The 14,389-nt window shown below is 41.5% G+C and overlaps 1 protein-coding gene across 1 annotated transcript; it reads right to left on the bottom strand.

Annotated features, from left to right (window-relative positions):
* Positions 1 to 3,006: 3,006 nt before the first annotated feature.
* On the bottom strand, positions 3,007 to 8,194 carry hps6 (HPS6 biogenesis of lysosomal organelles complex 2 subunit 3). The gene has a single exon (XM_015060046.1). The coding sequence runs from the start codon at positions 7,796 to 7,798 to the stop codon at positions 5,117 to 5,119; it is 2,682 nt and encodes an 893-aa protein (XP_014915532.1). The 5' UTR covers positions 7,799 to 8,194; the 3' UTR covers positions 3,007 to 5,116.
* Between the last annotated feature and the right edge of the window lie 6,195 nt (positions 8,195 to 14,389).

Raw genomic sequence — 14,389 nt, 5'->3', positions numbered from 1 at the left:
GGCTGAAATCAGCCTCATCAGGCATATTTCTTGTTTCTAGTTGATTACATCTGTATATATGTTGACGCACAGTTCTACGTTTTGACATTATTTGTGGTTTAGCAGCTTGTTGACAATGGGAAACACATTTTATTTTTGACTGAATTTCTATTTTCATTTGCACTAATGTTGGGAACAAATGTTTTCTGGGTTCAATGTACTTAGTTGACTTGCAAATAGTTTTACCCATATTGCTGCTGTTTGCTTACTTTACAATGTCATTAAATTTTTTTTTTTTTTTTTTTTTTTTTATCGTGAGTAGTAATTTCTTTTGAATAATGTTACGTATGTTTGATTGGTGTTGATTATTGTTCTACTTTGTTCTGCAGAGTAAATTCTGTTCTTTTGTTGTGCAGCACTTTATGCCATTTGATTGTGATTTTTATAAAGGGTTGAAACATTTCTGTCTGCTGTTTTCCATACAGTGAATAAAAAAAACACTAATCAATCATCATATTTTGTGCAATTTTATTATGGTGGTTTCTATCTTGATCAAAAAGCAGAAAAGTGTTTTTCATGGTGCAAATGGCTAGAGGTAATTTTTGCAAGGCACATGAACTTTTATCCTCCTGCTACGTTGAGAAGAGTGAATAATCTTTTGCATTAATGTGCTACAACAAAAATGGGACAAATATTCTTTAAATTTGATTAAACATGACTTGTTACAGAAAACAGATGCTCTGCCTCTCCACTGTGACGTCTACCATGCACGGCTCTCATATTAGAACGGCCATGCAAGAAGCTCAATATGGTGTTTCCTTTCTGTTCTAAACTTTTAGTTATTTTTATGCTTCACAACCAACCGCAATCTACACATCATGCACCAATATGACAAGGTAATGGCCCATATTAAAGCTGCTGGTTGCTGCTGTAATTTACACTCAGAAAATCAGAAGCCATAACTTCAAAATCAGGACTATGGACTCACAGCTTCGGGCCAGTTTTTGCATTCTGTTGGCACTCTAACAGCGTTTTCTTTAGTGTTGCTGGGGATTTTGTTTTTGTGATAGAAGCTAAGAAAGAAAAAAATACCTTTACCATGAGTTCTTCCTACAAACATAGAAGAATGTGTCCTGGAGAACAGAGGCTAAAATGACACTTTTCAAACACTGTTTGCAAAAGAAAACTTAAGACTTGGGCAGAAGTTTACCTTCCAGCAGGACCATGACCCTAAGCATAATACCAGAACCGCAAGACCTAAAAATCGACACCCTCCATTCAGTCTTACTGAACTTGATCCAAATTACAAAGAAAAATGGACAAAATCAGTTTAAAGATGTACAAAGTTATTGGAAACAGAGTAATAGTTGTGCATTTATATTTGCTTTTTCTATTGTTAATAGATTCCTAGGAATTCATTGAAGTCTGTAGATGTAAAGTGACAAGATGGGGGGGGGAAAAAGTCATATTTAATCCACATTTTAAAAAATAAGTTAAACTTTAAGTCATTTGCTTGGTTCATAACAAAACGTTTTTGATATTTATGTAAATAAATGTTTTAGTCTTTTGATTTAGGGAAATTAACATCAAAGTAAATAAAAAAAAAAAACTCAATTTTAACCATGCAAGTCTGAACTCTCAGCATTGTCTTCACTAATTGTTGTCAAACCAAAACAGTTTCCAAAGTTACAGCAGTATGCACATAACGTTACCCTTTAATAGAGCCGTCTCCCTCTAAAGCAATCTGTTTTCAACAACACATTTGTCATCGCTGTCCAAAACTTGTTTGCATAAGTAATGCTCTGCCAATCAAGATGGAAATGCAATAACGACCTTCGGAGGAGAAGCTCAAACTCAATTTGGAGTCAATGATCCATGATGGGGGGAAAAAAAAACAAAGCAGGAGCAGAATCGTGTCTATCAAATCTGTGGTCTGAATCAGCTAAGTCGCTTAAAATTCATCATCACCCCCTCCCCCTGAAACATTTTAGTTTCAAGGTTGATGGATCTTTGTTGCACATTGACTTGACATGTGATGAAAATGTGTTGCAACGCAGTCATCCCTCTCACGGTGCATCAATTTGTGCCGCTCTGTAGGGTGATCCAGAAGCTCGAAGACAGACAGAGGACGCGGCACCAGGGAGCAGAGAACCGGAGCCTTGTTGAGACGCACTATTGTTTAAAGCAGGCTATAATTAGGACAAGTGAATCGATGACATTACAGCACAAGCGTGACCCAAAACTGTGTAATAAGAGATGCAGGATGCCGGGGAAAAAAAGCTCAATGAGGGGGAACAAATGTCAGATCAAGTGGAAGAGGAAGAAACAATGAGGCAATATCGGCTTCTGCAGCTTTTTGCAACCAACCTTTTCTTTTCTTGCCTATTATAACTGAACCTCCTTTCTTGTGTTCTTCGAATGGAGAGGAGGAACTAGTCACACACTTTCTACGTCTGCTGCTGTGATTACATCTTCTCTCCTTCATGTGGAAGCTGACATTTAGCTGCGAGAGCCCCACAGAAGCACCCAGTGTCCCACATCTGCTCCACTTACAGTCATGGGTCTTAAAGTGTAACTAAAAAAAAACCAGGAACATGGAAACACTGCAGCTGTAAGTGGATTTGGCTGAAGCTCTGTCACCGTTTTAAGCGTATGGCCAGGTTTCAAAGTTAGTAATTCAATACTCTGGAGCTTAATGCCTTTATTTATTGTTCATAGTGAACAATTTCTGCTTTGATCTGTGAGACAGAATGTAAACAAAAGGTGAACAAACCAGAAATACTTCAAATGTGTATCGTTATCAGGCTTGAGCTGAGTCACGATGACTGTAAAGGCCATAGCATAAAGTTTAAGTAAATGTATATTTTTCATTTTGGTGTGCAAACATTTTCTTATTTTTTGGCTTAAAATAAATAACATTCACATTTATTAGAAAATAATACTGCAAATATATTTCACATGTAGTAATCTGCTCAGTCATCATCACACCACGACTGAATGCTGCCCTGTTTAACTTTTTTTTTTTTCTCTGTTTTGATATGAATAGCATTTTTAAATGACTTAGTAAAGATGCTCTCATTCAAATCTTTACTGTTTTCAATTGTCAGAAGGGAAAAGCAAAAATCATTTTTACATCCTGCAAAAATACTGTAAAGTTTCATGTTTAGAGAAAATCCTGCAGGAGACAATAAAACCGACAGCGGAAACATTTATCTTTTCAAGATGCTAAAATGGTTTTTATTGCCAACAAAAACACCTCGCGTTCCCACTTTAGACAGACTGGACAAGCAAATCACTTGGTTCAGACGGGAATCTCATTTTTACTTTTAATAGCATAGAAACATATGCTGATAAATACTTTTAACTTAAACTTTTTAAACTCCTCCAGTAAACATTGGCAAAAAAAAAAAAAATCAAAGTTACAATATGGATCTGAAGAAATGAACATAAACAGCAGCAGTAAACAGGCAGAGTTGAAGGCAAATTAACACTGAACAACCAAGCAGGCAGTCTGAGCGGCCTGTGTGGGGGAAGTCAGGGAGTTCCCAGAGAGTCTCAGTTCACGTTCGGCACACTGATCTGAAATCAGCCCGTCGGTTCTGTCACAAACTAAGACACCAGAGCGACGAATCCCAAGAATTTCCGAGTGACTTCAAAAATCGAGGGGGAAAGGAAAGCACACGGATGCTGGGAGTATTCTCCCTCGGGAATACGAGGGAGCTGCTGCAGAGATGCGGCAGAAATGTGACACCGCTCTGTCAGCTGAAAGGCACCGACTGTCCTGCAGCTCTTTGAAGTCTGATTGTCACGTATAAGAGAGTCTCGTTGAGCCACACCCACACAGACCTTAGTAGTCTTCAAAAGTTTGGTTCAAAAATAAATAAAAATATTATGGATGTTTCCATATTTTAGTACAAAATGCAATCTTTTTTTTTTTTTTTTTTTTCAAACTAAAACACTCTCTTCACCCATCCTAAATCAGAAAAGCTCAATCTCAACAGAACCGTCCGGAGTTCAGAGCAGTCAACACTGACTGGTGAGATATAAAAGTGCAAAGCCAAGAATTCAGAAAGCTTATCATCTCTAATAACATTTTCCGCAGTGTTTCCAAGAAGGACAACACATGAGATCTTACGCAAGGGACACGGAGACCGGTTTGGTCCGAACATGTCCCTCCCACGCGCGCGCACGCACACACACACGCACGCACACGCAAACACTTGAATCTCAACAAGATTAGTGCCGAAAATTTAATTTAAAGTCCAAAATGTGAGTCACTTTTCCTGGGAATGTAGTCTGGAATGTCCCGTGAGTTGGGTTTAGAGGGGACAAGATGGAGCCTGGAAGGGAAAATGGACGACACCGAAGGGAGAAACGGACTGCTGGATGTTTTGGTTGTCATGTCGGGGCAAGCCGATCAAAGCGGAGTTAATGTTTAAGCCCGTTTAATTAGTTGAATGTGAAACTAAAAGTCAGCAGTAGAACCTTGACCCCGCCTGTCTTACCTCTCTTTGAGCAAACAACAACAGAAAGACGGCTCTCTCCGTTGATTACCATCTGCATGGAAGCACGCCACTCAAGTTAAAAAGGGTTAAAGACAATATAATACACCCCCACATGTAGTTAAGATGTTTTTTTGGACCACTCTTTAAATACTGCATAGGTTAAAGTTACTCAAGTAGATGCTGTTAAGGCTTTGGAGATAAATAACACAACAAGAAAGGAAGGAAGCTTTAAAAATAATCCAGACCTATCCCTTCAAGTCTGAATTAGTGGCATTGTTACTTATCAAGCAAATTAGTTATACTGTCTTATTACAGTCACCTATATGTCACCGTTGTAATTTAATAAGGCTGATATTAAATACGCTGGTGCGAGAACAGTTTCATTCTCATGCAGTTAAGGTTTAAGTGATAAATAACCCTGTAGATTCTGTATTTACACTAAAAGGTCAACTGCATTATGTACACTTGAGTCTTCAGTAGTCAGTTCAGAGTTTCCAGTTGTCAGATTTGTTCTGACGACCTGCTAAAAGCCACCTCACTAGTGTCAGTTCACTGATGAACATTTAACTTATTCGTATCTTTGTGCTAAAGTAAGAATGCAGACATTCGTTCACCGTCAAGTTCGTTTGGGTTTATGAAAATCCACCTGGGTCTGCAGGTAGAGCGTTTGTGTTGGGAGACGATTTCAGCTCCCGCGTCTCTGTGCGAGGAGACGGAGGGTCTGCGTCGGACACGGAGCTCGGCCGAAAGGTGGCCTGGCGGGGAAGAGCCGGCGGCGGGTACAATGGCGACTGGAGGATGTCGGCGTACCGCTGGCTGGGCTTTGTCTCCCTCTGCAGAACTTTTCTCAGCAGCGGCTTCAGCTGCCCGATGGCCAGCTGGCTGCTGTGGGGGTCTGCAAATGGAGCGGGGGACGGAGAGCTGCAGGGAATGTTTTTGAGCACCAGGTTGAGGATGGTGGTGACGGTGTAGTCCTCGGGGCACAGCGCCCACAGCAGGTCCAGGTAGGGGTCCAGCTCCCGGTGCTGAGACACCTCGCACAGCAGGGCGTTGAAGATCTCCTTGTTGAGCAGCGGGCTCTGTTTGCAGAACTGCTGGGCCACCTGGGTGACCCGCTCCCACTGGCGCTTCACCATGAGGATCCGCAGCGCCTGCAGGATGGCATTGGGCCGCCCGCTGGCCAGCAGCAGCTCCACCTCCAGGCCCTGCCGCTGCTCTGTGTCCGTGTCCAGGCTGGACAGGACCCACAGTGCCCGCCTGTAGAGGGGAACGTTGTTCTCCCTGCTTTCCCCGCCTCTCCCACTGGGGAAACCCCAAGAGGACGAAGCCAGGCTGAGTCCCAATGCCGCCGAGCCCTGCTGCTGCTGGGAGAGCTGCAGGAACCTCGGCAGCCAGCCGGGCTGAAAGCGAACGACTGACTGGCAGAGAAGCTCAAACACAGGCAGGGCAGCTGGGGAGGTCGTGACCTTACAGTTATTATCCCCTTTCAGGCTGGGGCTGTGCTTCGACTGCCCGTTTGTGGAGGGATGGGAGTTCGGGCAAGGAGTGAGGACCATTTTCCACACATCTGGGGCGGCCCTGCTGGACAGGGAGCCCTCCCCGTTGTGGTGCAGCTGCAGGGCAGCCTGAGCAGCGCTCCACGCCTGGCTGGGGAACATGCTGAAGATGGAGTTCAGGTAGAGCAACGCTTCGCCGTCCAGTTCGGAGGACGACAGCAGCCTCACCACTTCTTTCTCCACCAGCGTCCCACCCACTGCCTCCACCTCTTTCACACCCCCCCTCACTAAACTCCCCTTCAGCTCCTCCAGAGCCACCAGAGCCCTCAGCTCCCCCTCCAGAGAGCACATTAACTTCTCCTGCCCTGCAATATAGTCACCTCCTCCATTTTGCAGCGACTCCGTCTCCGTCCTCCTCAAGCCTGAGTTGAGGTAGTTCCTGAGAATGGAGGCCAGAGAGATGGGAGCCTGGAACCGTCCTCCCTTCTTCAGGGACTCCACGGTGAGCTGCGTGCTGCTGAGGCTCCTCTGCTGGTAGTACTTACACGCCTCCTCAAAAATGGCCTCAACCAGGACGGCTCCGGACTGATTACTCTCAGCCGGACTGAGGCCCAGGACTTTCCCCGTAGAGTCCTTATCTGCGAGCATGAAAAGTCCAGTTTCCGAGAGCAGAAAGGGAGTCCGTCTGTCAGCCTGGTTTGCGTATAACAACCCCTCTCTTTTCAACGCAATCTTTTGCAGCTCTCTGCCACAGTTCACCTCCATCAGATGCAGGGTTTTCCCAACTATTAGCGCCGCTGTGTTCACGTAAAAGCACAGGCTGGTGTGAGTGTCTGCTTGAGGCGTGAAGTTGTCCGCCAGCTTGTACACCCGCCGCAGCATCCCGTCCTCCTGCAGGAGGTACAGCCAGCCCGTGTTGAGGAGCAGCAGCAGGCCTCCGCAGCCTGTGGGAGAAAAGCTGCAGATTTCAGGCGGCTCGAGAGCTGACAGATATCCCAAAGAGTCTGTAATCAGCCGCCTGAAGTCGGACTCCTTGGCCGAAAGCTTCTTTATCGGGGTGTTTTTGCACGTGGTGCTGATGGTGAAGGAGTCGTGGCGAGGGGACCACGTCAGGAAGAATTTGGAGATGCACAGTTGCAGCTTGGCTTTCAGGTCAGGCAGCAGATGCACATAGTCGCCTGAGCTGATGACGGTGAATTTAGGATTATTGTGAAGGATGATTTTCAGTCCTCCCAGGTTCACAACTCCATCCTCCACCTCACAGTCCCGCCTGCAGACGCAGTATCTCAGTTTGTCCCTGGTGGAGCTCAGGGCGGGGGAGCTCTCTGAGGCTGGACGCTCCTCACACCACACCAGGAGGCTGGAGCACACACACACTGACACCACTCTGGCCCGGGGGCTGTTGCACAGATCAGAGGTCTGCAGGAGATGCCAGCCGGTCTTGCAGTCCAGGAATTTCCAAAACTCGGCTTTCCCATTCTCATAAACAACCACCGCAACAACTCCTGTCCCCTTGCCTTTGTTATGAAGGAGATCCAAGTAGAATACATCCACTATGGAGACGCCCCCTTTGAACCACACGTCCAGCTTCTTCGGGCTGAGAGCCAGCTGGGGTCTTTCATGCTTGTCAAAAGTCATGAGACCGACCTTAGGCTGGCGGAGGAGGACATGGATGTGACGTCCATCTGGACTCACACGAACGTCAGACAGTTTGATCCTGCTGGGCTCGTCCTTAGAAAAAGTTAGTAAGTCACCCAGCTTCTGGCTTCCAGCATAGTCCTTGAAATCCGACAGCTCTTCCAAGACAAACCGCGACATATTCGCGGTTCTGTTTCGAGGAGTTCAGAGTAACTTCCTTCACCGCAGCCCTTATCAATAAGCCCGTTAGCTCTGACGGCTCATAAATCCGACCCCTGGCTCCAGCGAAGCTAGCAGAGCGGATGCTTTAGGTCCGGTGGAGGGAGTCATCTCTTTAACGGCCGAGCGGAGGGATACACAAATCCGACAGCATTACGATGCTGTAACTTCATGTCTTATGGACCAGAGCGGAGCTAAACTATGAGCTGACAGTGTAAAGGTTTGGAAGAGCAGTCTGAGAAAAGGCACTGCAGTCATTCCGATGCTATGCTAGCCCTCCTCTAACATCACGGGACTGTTAATTTCCGGATACCGAAACTGCTCTGCATAAAGAGGAGGAGCAGAACGCCGACCGTTGGACTACAAAGATTTTGCAAAGGAAAAGGAGGAATCACTCTGCTGATATATTTTTTTCTCTCGGATTTTAGATTATTTTTAATCTTAAATAAGAATTAGATATCTCAACACCGTTAATTAGATTATAATAATGAAGTGTTTGACGATAGTGCCTTGCAAGAGTGTTCATATCCCTTGACCTTTTTGTACATTTCGTCACTATGTAACCAAAAACTTAAGTATTTAATCAATCTGACAGATTAACAGGAAGTAGCACATATTTGTAAAGTGGAAGGAAAATTATGCATAATTTCATCATTTATTTTCATTTTCAAATACATTTTGAAAAGTGTGGAGTGCAGTTTATATATAGAACCATTTATCTTTTACTCGATCTAATTAGATCGTCAAACTCATTTTCATTTTGGCCATATCAAAAATCTGAATGTTCTGTAAGGGCTGGTTGTGCCAGAATATATTGATAAAACCAATTAAATGTAAAAGCTGCAGGAGTACCTCTTGAGGACTAGGTAGAAAACAGAATTACAGAATTAGACTCTATTTACTAGGTGACTAAGACAGTTGCCAGTGCTGAATTTTATTTAGGTGAATCACAGTAAAAAGGGCTGAATACAAATGTATCTTTTTATACAATTAAGATTTTTTTTCTTGGTCTATTTTATAAAGTCACAATGAAAGGTTGTGGTTGTAATGTGACGAGATGAGAAAAATTATTAACTTAGATGGAGCTGTAGTAACTTGGTGTGTGAGATTTTTTTAGGCTATTTTTCATCAGAATATTGGTGAAGCAGAATGTAGACCAAGCCCTTTTCAAATGCGAAGGATTTCTATGTAAAAGTGTGAATATTGTTAATTTCTTTGACTTTAGTACATGTTTTATATGTACTGGTGTACATCTTCCATCCACTTTGAGTGTGACCAGAGATTTTCAAAAGAGACATTCAGAACAATCAGCTTTATTTGTCAAGATTGTTTGCACAGATAAGGAACTTAACTTTGCTTTCATGCATTCATGGCACACATGATTAAAGATCATTTCTAATAAGACAAGAACTAAATATCTGGTTGTAGTTCTTGCTACCCAAACACCGGAGGTATACATTAACATTTTATATTACCGTATACCAATTTAGGTTGGCAGTTCCCTATCCATAAGGCATGATTAAATCCAGCTTAAATGCAAGCCTTTAAACGCATGGTAGGTCAGTCAATTTGATCAAAGCTAACAACTTTTAGAGAAGCGTTTGTAGCCACCATGTCACATTTCCCTTTTCAGTCATATTTTCACATTGTTTAGACTGCAGTTTTGTTTGGTTTATGTTGCCTCAATGTTCTTCTGCCCAGGCATACATAATTTCATGAATACAGAACTTTATATATTTTAATATATAAAATATATATTTTTTGTTGAATATGGCATCAGATCTCATAGAAGTAAAGGAAAAGTTAGCGTGTTCTGACAAGACAACACATTAGCATTTTGAGAATCGGCTTTTCTTCTTCCTGCTACACCTATTTATGTGAAGCAGTGCTGAAAATATTTCAGATGATGCAGGTGTTATTGGGCTGGAAACAATGTAGGAGGAACAGTCAGTAAAGAGTAAAAAGAGGAACTATGTGAATTTCTGTTTCTAGTTTTGAAAGTTTTACTGATCAGGTGTTTACATTTGATCTTATATGGAAAAACCATCCTAATTCTTTCTGGTTTTTGGTGAGAGGGTTTAAAATTTAGCCTCTGGCTTGTGTAGGTTTGTTTTTTCCTGCTCTGTCGTCCTTGTTTACTCACATTTCTAACTGAAGCGAGATTTATTAACTCGGCAGTAGACTTATTATGAATTGAGAGGCCTTTTTGAGGATACAGGCATAGTTGAAACAAAAAAAAAAGGCATACCTGGATGAAAAATGTATTGTTTTGATAATATCTAACATTTATTACAGTGGGAGTTGAAGGCTCATTGGTGACTCACAGTCTAAGCAAGCGGATCCCTGCTAAGAAGCATGTATTACTTTACCAAACTTCTCTGGCAACTTTCACCACAGCCCACACAGTGGCATTAACCGCTTAAGGACAGTGTTGCTGATTTATAAATAGCTATTTAGAAACCTCTAGAGAGAGACCACAAACAAGTAGTTGGCAGTAGTAGGAATATCTTTTTTATTTTTTTTATTTTTATTTTTTAAATTTATGAAGGTAGTTTGCAACACTTAAAACTGGAACTAATCTGAGCGAACGCTGATCACATTTTCTTGAACTGAAATGGATTTCTTGATTAGTCTTCAGTTTTCGATTCTACTACTTGTGATCAAATCAGGTCACATTTCCTGAAGGAGAGAGAAGATCTGCTCAGAATCTGAGATAGGAGAAAGGGATTAATCCTAAACTTGTGATCCCATCAACGTAATCAAATCACGGAGAAAGTTTAGCTCCGAGTCGCTTCAAATTATCCGTGGGATCCTTCTGTTTTTATTAATGACAAGAAATGTTTTTTTTTTTTTAAATACTGAGGATTTCAGGCTCAATTATGTAAAATCTTTAATGTCAAGCAACATCCAGGGGGAGGCAGGATTGAGCCTCAATGTGTGGCAGGGATTCAAGATCCTGGTGCTAAAAATAATAAATGTACAACACACACGATTACAGAAAAGACTAAAAGTGTTCCCTATTTGCACATGTGGTAACAATAGCAAAATAATAATATGTCAATGTTAAAAATGTTCAATATTATTTAATTTTAAATCACACTTAATGAATCCAGGATCAGCATTTATTAATACTTCAACAGTTTGTTTATCAATACATATTGGCACAATTGGCCCTTTGAGAACATTCATGATGTTAATATTGTCCAAAATAAAATTGAGTTTGACACCCCTACTCTAAGCATATAGTTTTTTTTATCAGTTTAATTTTAGTTTATTAGTTGTTCATACTATTAGTACTCTAATGTAAATTTGTTTTATTTGTTTTTATTCTAAAAGCAAGCGCCTTTGTATCAATTTAACTTGACACAAATGTATTTTATTTTTATACAAGGAAGTAATTTTATTCACTTAAATCTTGGATTAAAAAGCTGACGTACTCTTCCAGTTTCTGTTAAGTAGATTTGTGCTGTGGATCTTATGATTGTCATTGTTTCTGTTTTAGTTCAATGCTACCAGTGCAGCAGCTGTTTTCCTCCTGTGTTGGAGACAACAAGGACCCTTTAAAAGTCAAAGGATCTTTTGATGAAAACTACTTGCTTTCACCGCCTACTTGTTTTCACAGCTTCAAATTGCTTTTCTTTTTTGTTGTTGTTGTTGTTGTTTTTTTGTTGTTGTTACTTATTGAAAGCCAGAAATCTCAAAGTAGGAGAAAAATGGATAAAGCCTTATTTTTCTGAAAGTTTTCTCTAGAAAACTGGATAAAGTTTAACTTGGAAGAAAAGGTTCTCTTTCTTTCAGCTCCGACACAAAAAACAGGCAGTTTCTATTATATCGCCCCGAGCCGCTTTTAGAGAACGTTGTTTGGTTATTCAGAATAGTGTGCATGCAGATAAAAGTATATAGTTGCAGTAGATTCAGGCTTCAATGCTCATGGACAGGTTTGCCTTGGATAGAAAACAGCGTCTATTAGAGAGTGTATTTAGGCTGCTGTGCCTGTAGACAGGAAGATAAAGTGCTTGTCTGGAGACTGGAGGGGATTGAATGTGGGGGAGATTTTCTTCTTGAGTTATAAGGCACAGAAAGGGAAACTAATGACTAAAAGAAATGCTGCTTCTTAGGGTGGAGAAGATGGGTTGGTTGACGGCTTTGCATCCCCTTAGGATAGACGCCTTTCCAATTTGAGCATGATTCAAAAGCGCAAGAATTGGTAATTCTCCGAGTGTTTGGGCTTTACTGAGAGAATACGTCATTTTGACGATATCTGTGTCCCAAAAAACATTGTGACTGCTGATCAGCCTTATATGTCCTGTTAGGACAGGTGTTACTAGTTTGCTCTTTGTGATAAAAGATGGCACCTTCCCTTTTTCTATGTCTACCATTTTTATGTTCCACATCTGGAGCATTTTGTCATATTGAAACTACAATATACTCTCTCTCTCTCGCTTGCTTTGACGTTTCCACCTGAGAGACTGCCTAGTGATGTTGGATGGCGGCTTCCAGCTCTTTTCCCACAGGTTTAAGTTTCTGTGACAAAAAAGCAAAAGAATTACACAAATATAAAATAAATATTTGGATTCTGAAAGCATAAGCCTCGCAACAGATGTTCACTACATTTGATCTTGAGGTTCAAGTCTTCAGGAGGGACTGTTACATCCACAGTCATTTACTCAAGGAAAGGATAAGACTTGAGGAAAAAAAAGAGTCAGCAGAGCTTAACATAAATGAGATGTGATGGGCAACATCTTTAACTCACACGACCCCCAAAATAACAAGCTGGATGTGAAAATAAGAGCCACTCTGGAGATGTCATTAGCAGTGATCTCAGCATAATAAGGAAAATTGTTTCTTGTAAAGGCAGTGGGGTGAAACTTTCAATATTCTTCCAAATGAGCTTCACGATAAGCAAACAGAGGTCCCGTATTCTCAGTGTTATCGTTTATAATGGATATGTCTGCCTCATTGGTAGGGAAGATAGCATTTACAGCCGGCTGTCCCTCCACATTTAGCCCCGGCTCTTATCTCAATGATCCATACCCCAACTCTGAGCAGCAATAGCATCAGATCTCCTCCATCATCACACTATTAATCCGATTTATGGCCCTTGGCTTTTTGTGGAACTTGCTTCATGTTTTCAACACCCGCCCCCCTTTCTCCCGTCTTGCTTTTCTTCTTTCTCTTCTTAATCTGTCCTGTTCCCACAGGACGCACGATGTGATACTCATTTTTGAACTGCTGAACGTAGTACTCTCTGTGACCACATATGGGCAGCGTTTATTGGGTTTGGTTGTTCAGAGGAGGGTGAGAGAAGGTCGTGTTCTTGCTGATATTTTTACTCATGTTTGGAAACTGAAGTGTTTCACTTTGTAAGCAGAGTGGATCCACTCCTGCAACAAATATTCTCTCTCACTGTCAATAGATGGTCCACCGAGTTTAAAGAACATCTCTTCATCTTTAGCCTCCTTCTTAGTTTCCTTGTTCAGTTTACCCCTCTGCCTCTTTGTTAATGATCCAGAAATGATTATGCTGTCTTCCTCCATCTCTGCCCTCTCTATTGCTTTAGATCTCCCCTTCATCATGTCTCTCTTTCTACTTCCACCTTCATGTCTAAAGGACATCTGAGAACAGAGATGTTGTAGTCACAAAATTATATATATATAAAAAACAAAACAAGTTCCCCTTACACTGTGATTGGTAAAAGCCATAAATGCATTGGCGATAAATATGTGCTATTTATAGACACATAGACATTAAAAAAAGCATTTTTCAGTCTTTTTGTCCAGCTGTTGTGCCTGTACCTTTGCTCAAAGAACCTCCTATTTCCACAAATGCTACTCTTGAGAGTTGTTGTCTCATCCTCCCCTGCGCCTTCCCCACTCAGCTTCTCGAGACTAGTGGCAGCAGCAACAACTATCAGACACTTTGTGGAACAATGAGTCTGCTGAGCTACTTCTCAGGCCAACACTTCCAAGAAAAGTGGGAGGCGGCATAATGAGAAGCATTGTTGTGATGAGTGTTGGAAAGAGCAGGAGCTTCTTAAGGAGACAGGTCCAATTTCAATTTGTCAAATTGCAAAGTCTGTTTTTTTTTTTTGTAACAACAAAAAACCTAACGCTGTTACTTGATTGGAACAAGCAAAACGGTTGTTAACACGGCTACTTGATTGTGCTATAAAATGACACGGTGTGTCTGGAAAATACATAACGTCGCCCCTTAGAGGCCAGATTGTTACTTCGTTTGTCGAGTGCACAACTATCGACTCGACTCTTCCTACACTTCTTGCAAAGCTGGGAGAGACATACTCTGAATTATTTGTAACTGAGATATAGTGAAAACTGGTTCTGCAAAGTTTTGACTTAAGGCATTTAATAAAAATGCATGTGCACAGCATTCACATTTTTTGTTATAAAATGTTTTCTAAAGCCATGTCACTTTGTCTCCCCATCTATTATGCCCCACTTTGTATTTTTATGTCAAATTAAATTCAAATAAAAATACATATAAGTTTCTAGTTACATAGAAAAAAAACAAAAAACAAAAAACTTCAAGGGCTTT

Source organism: Poecilia latipinna, unplaced genomic scaffold (genome assembly GCF_001443285.1).
Source record: "Poecilia latipinna isolate Pla-1442-1.1 unplaced genomic scaffold, P_latipinna-1.0 Scaffold1680, whole genome shotgun sequence".
NCBI classification, from domain to species: Eukaryota; Metazoa; Chordata; class Actinopteri; order Cyprinodontiformes; family Poeciliidae; genus Poecilia; species Poecilia latipinna.
Note: the sequence above shows the minus strand (reverse complement) of the source record. Positions and strands in the feature narration are given on the sequence as shown.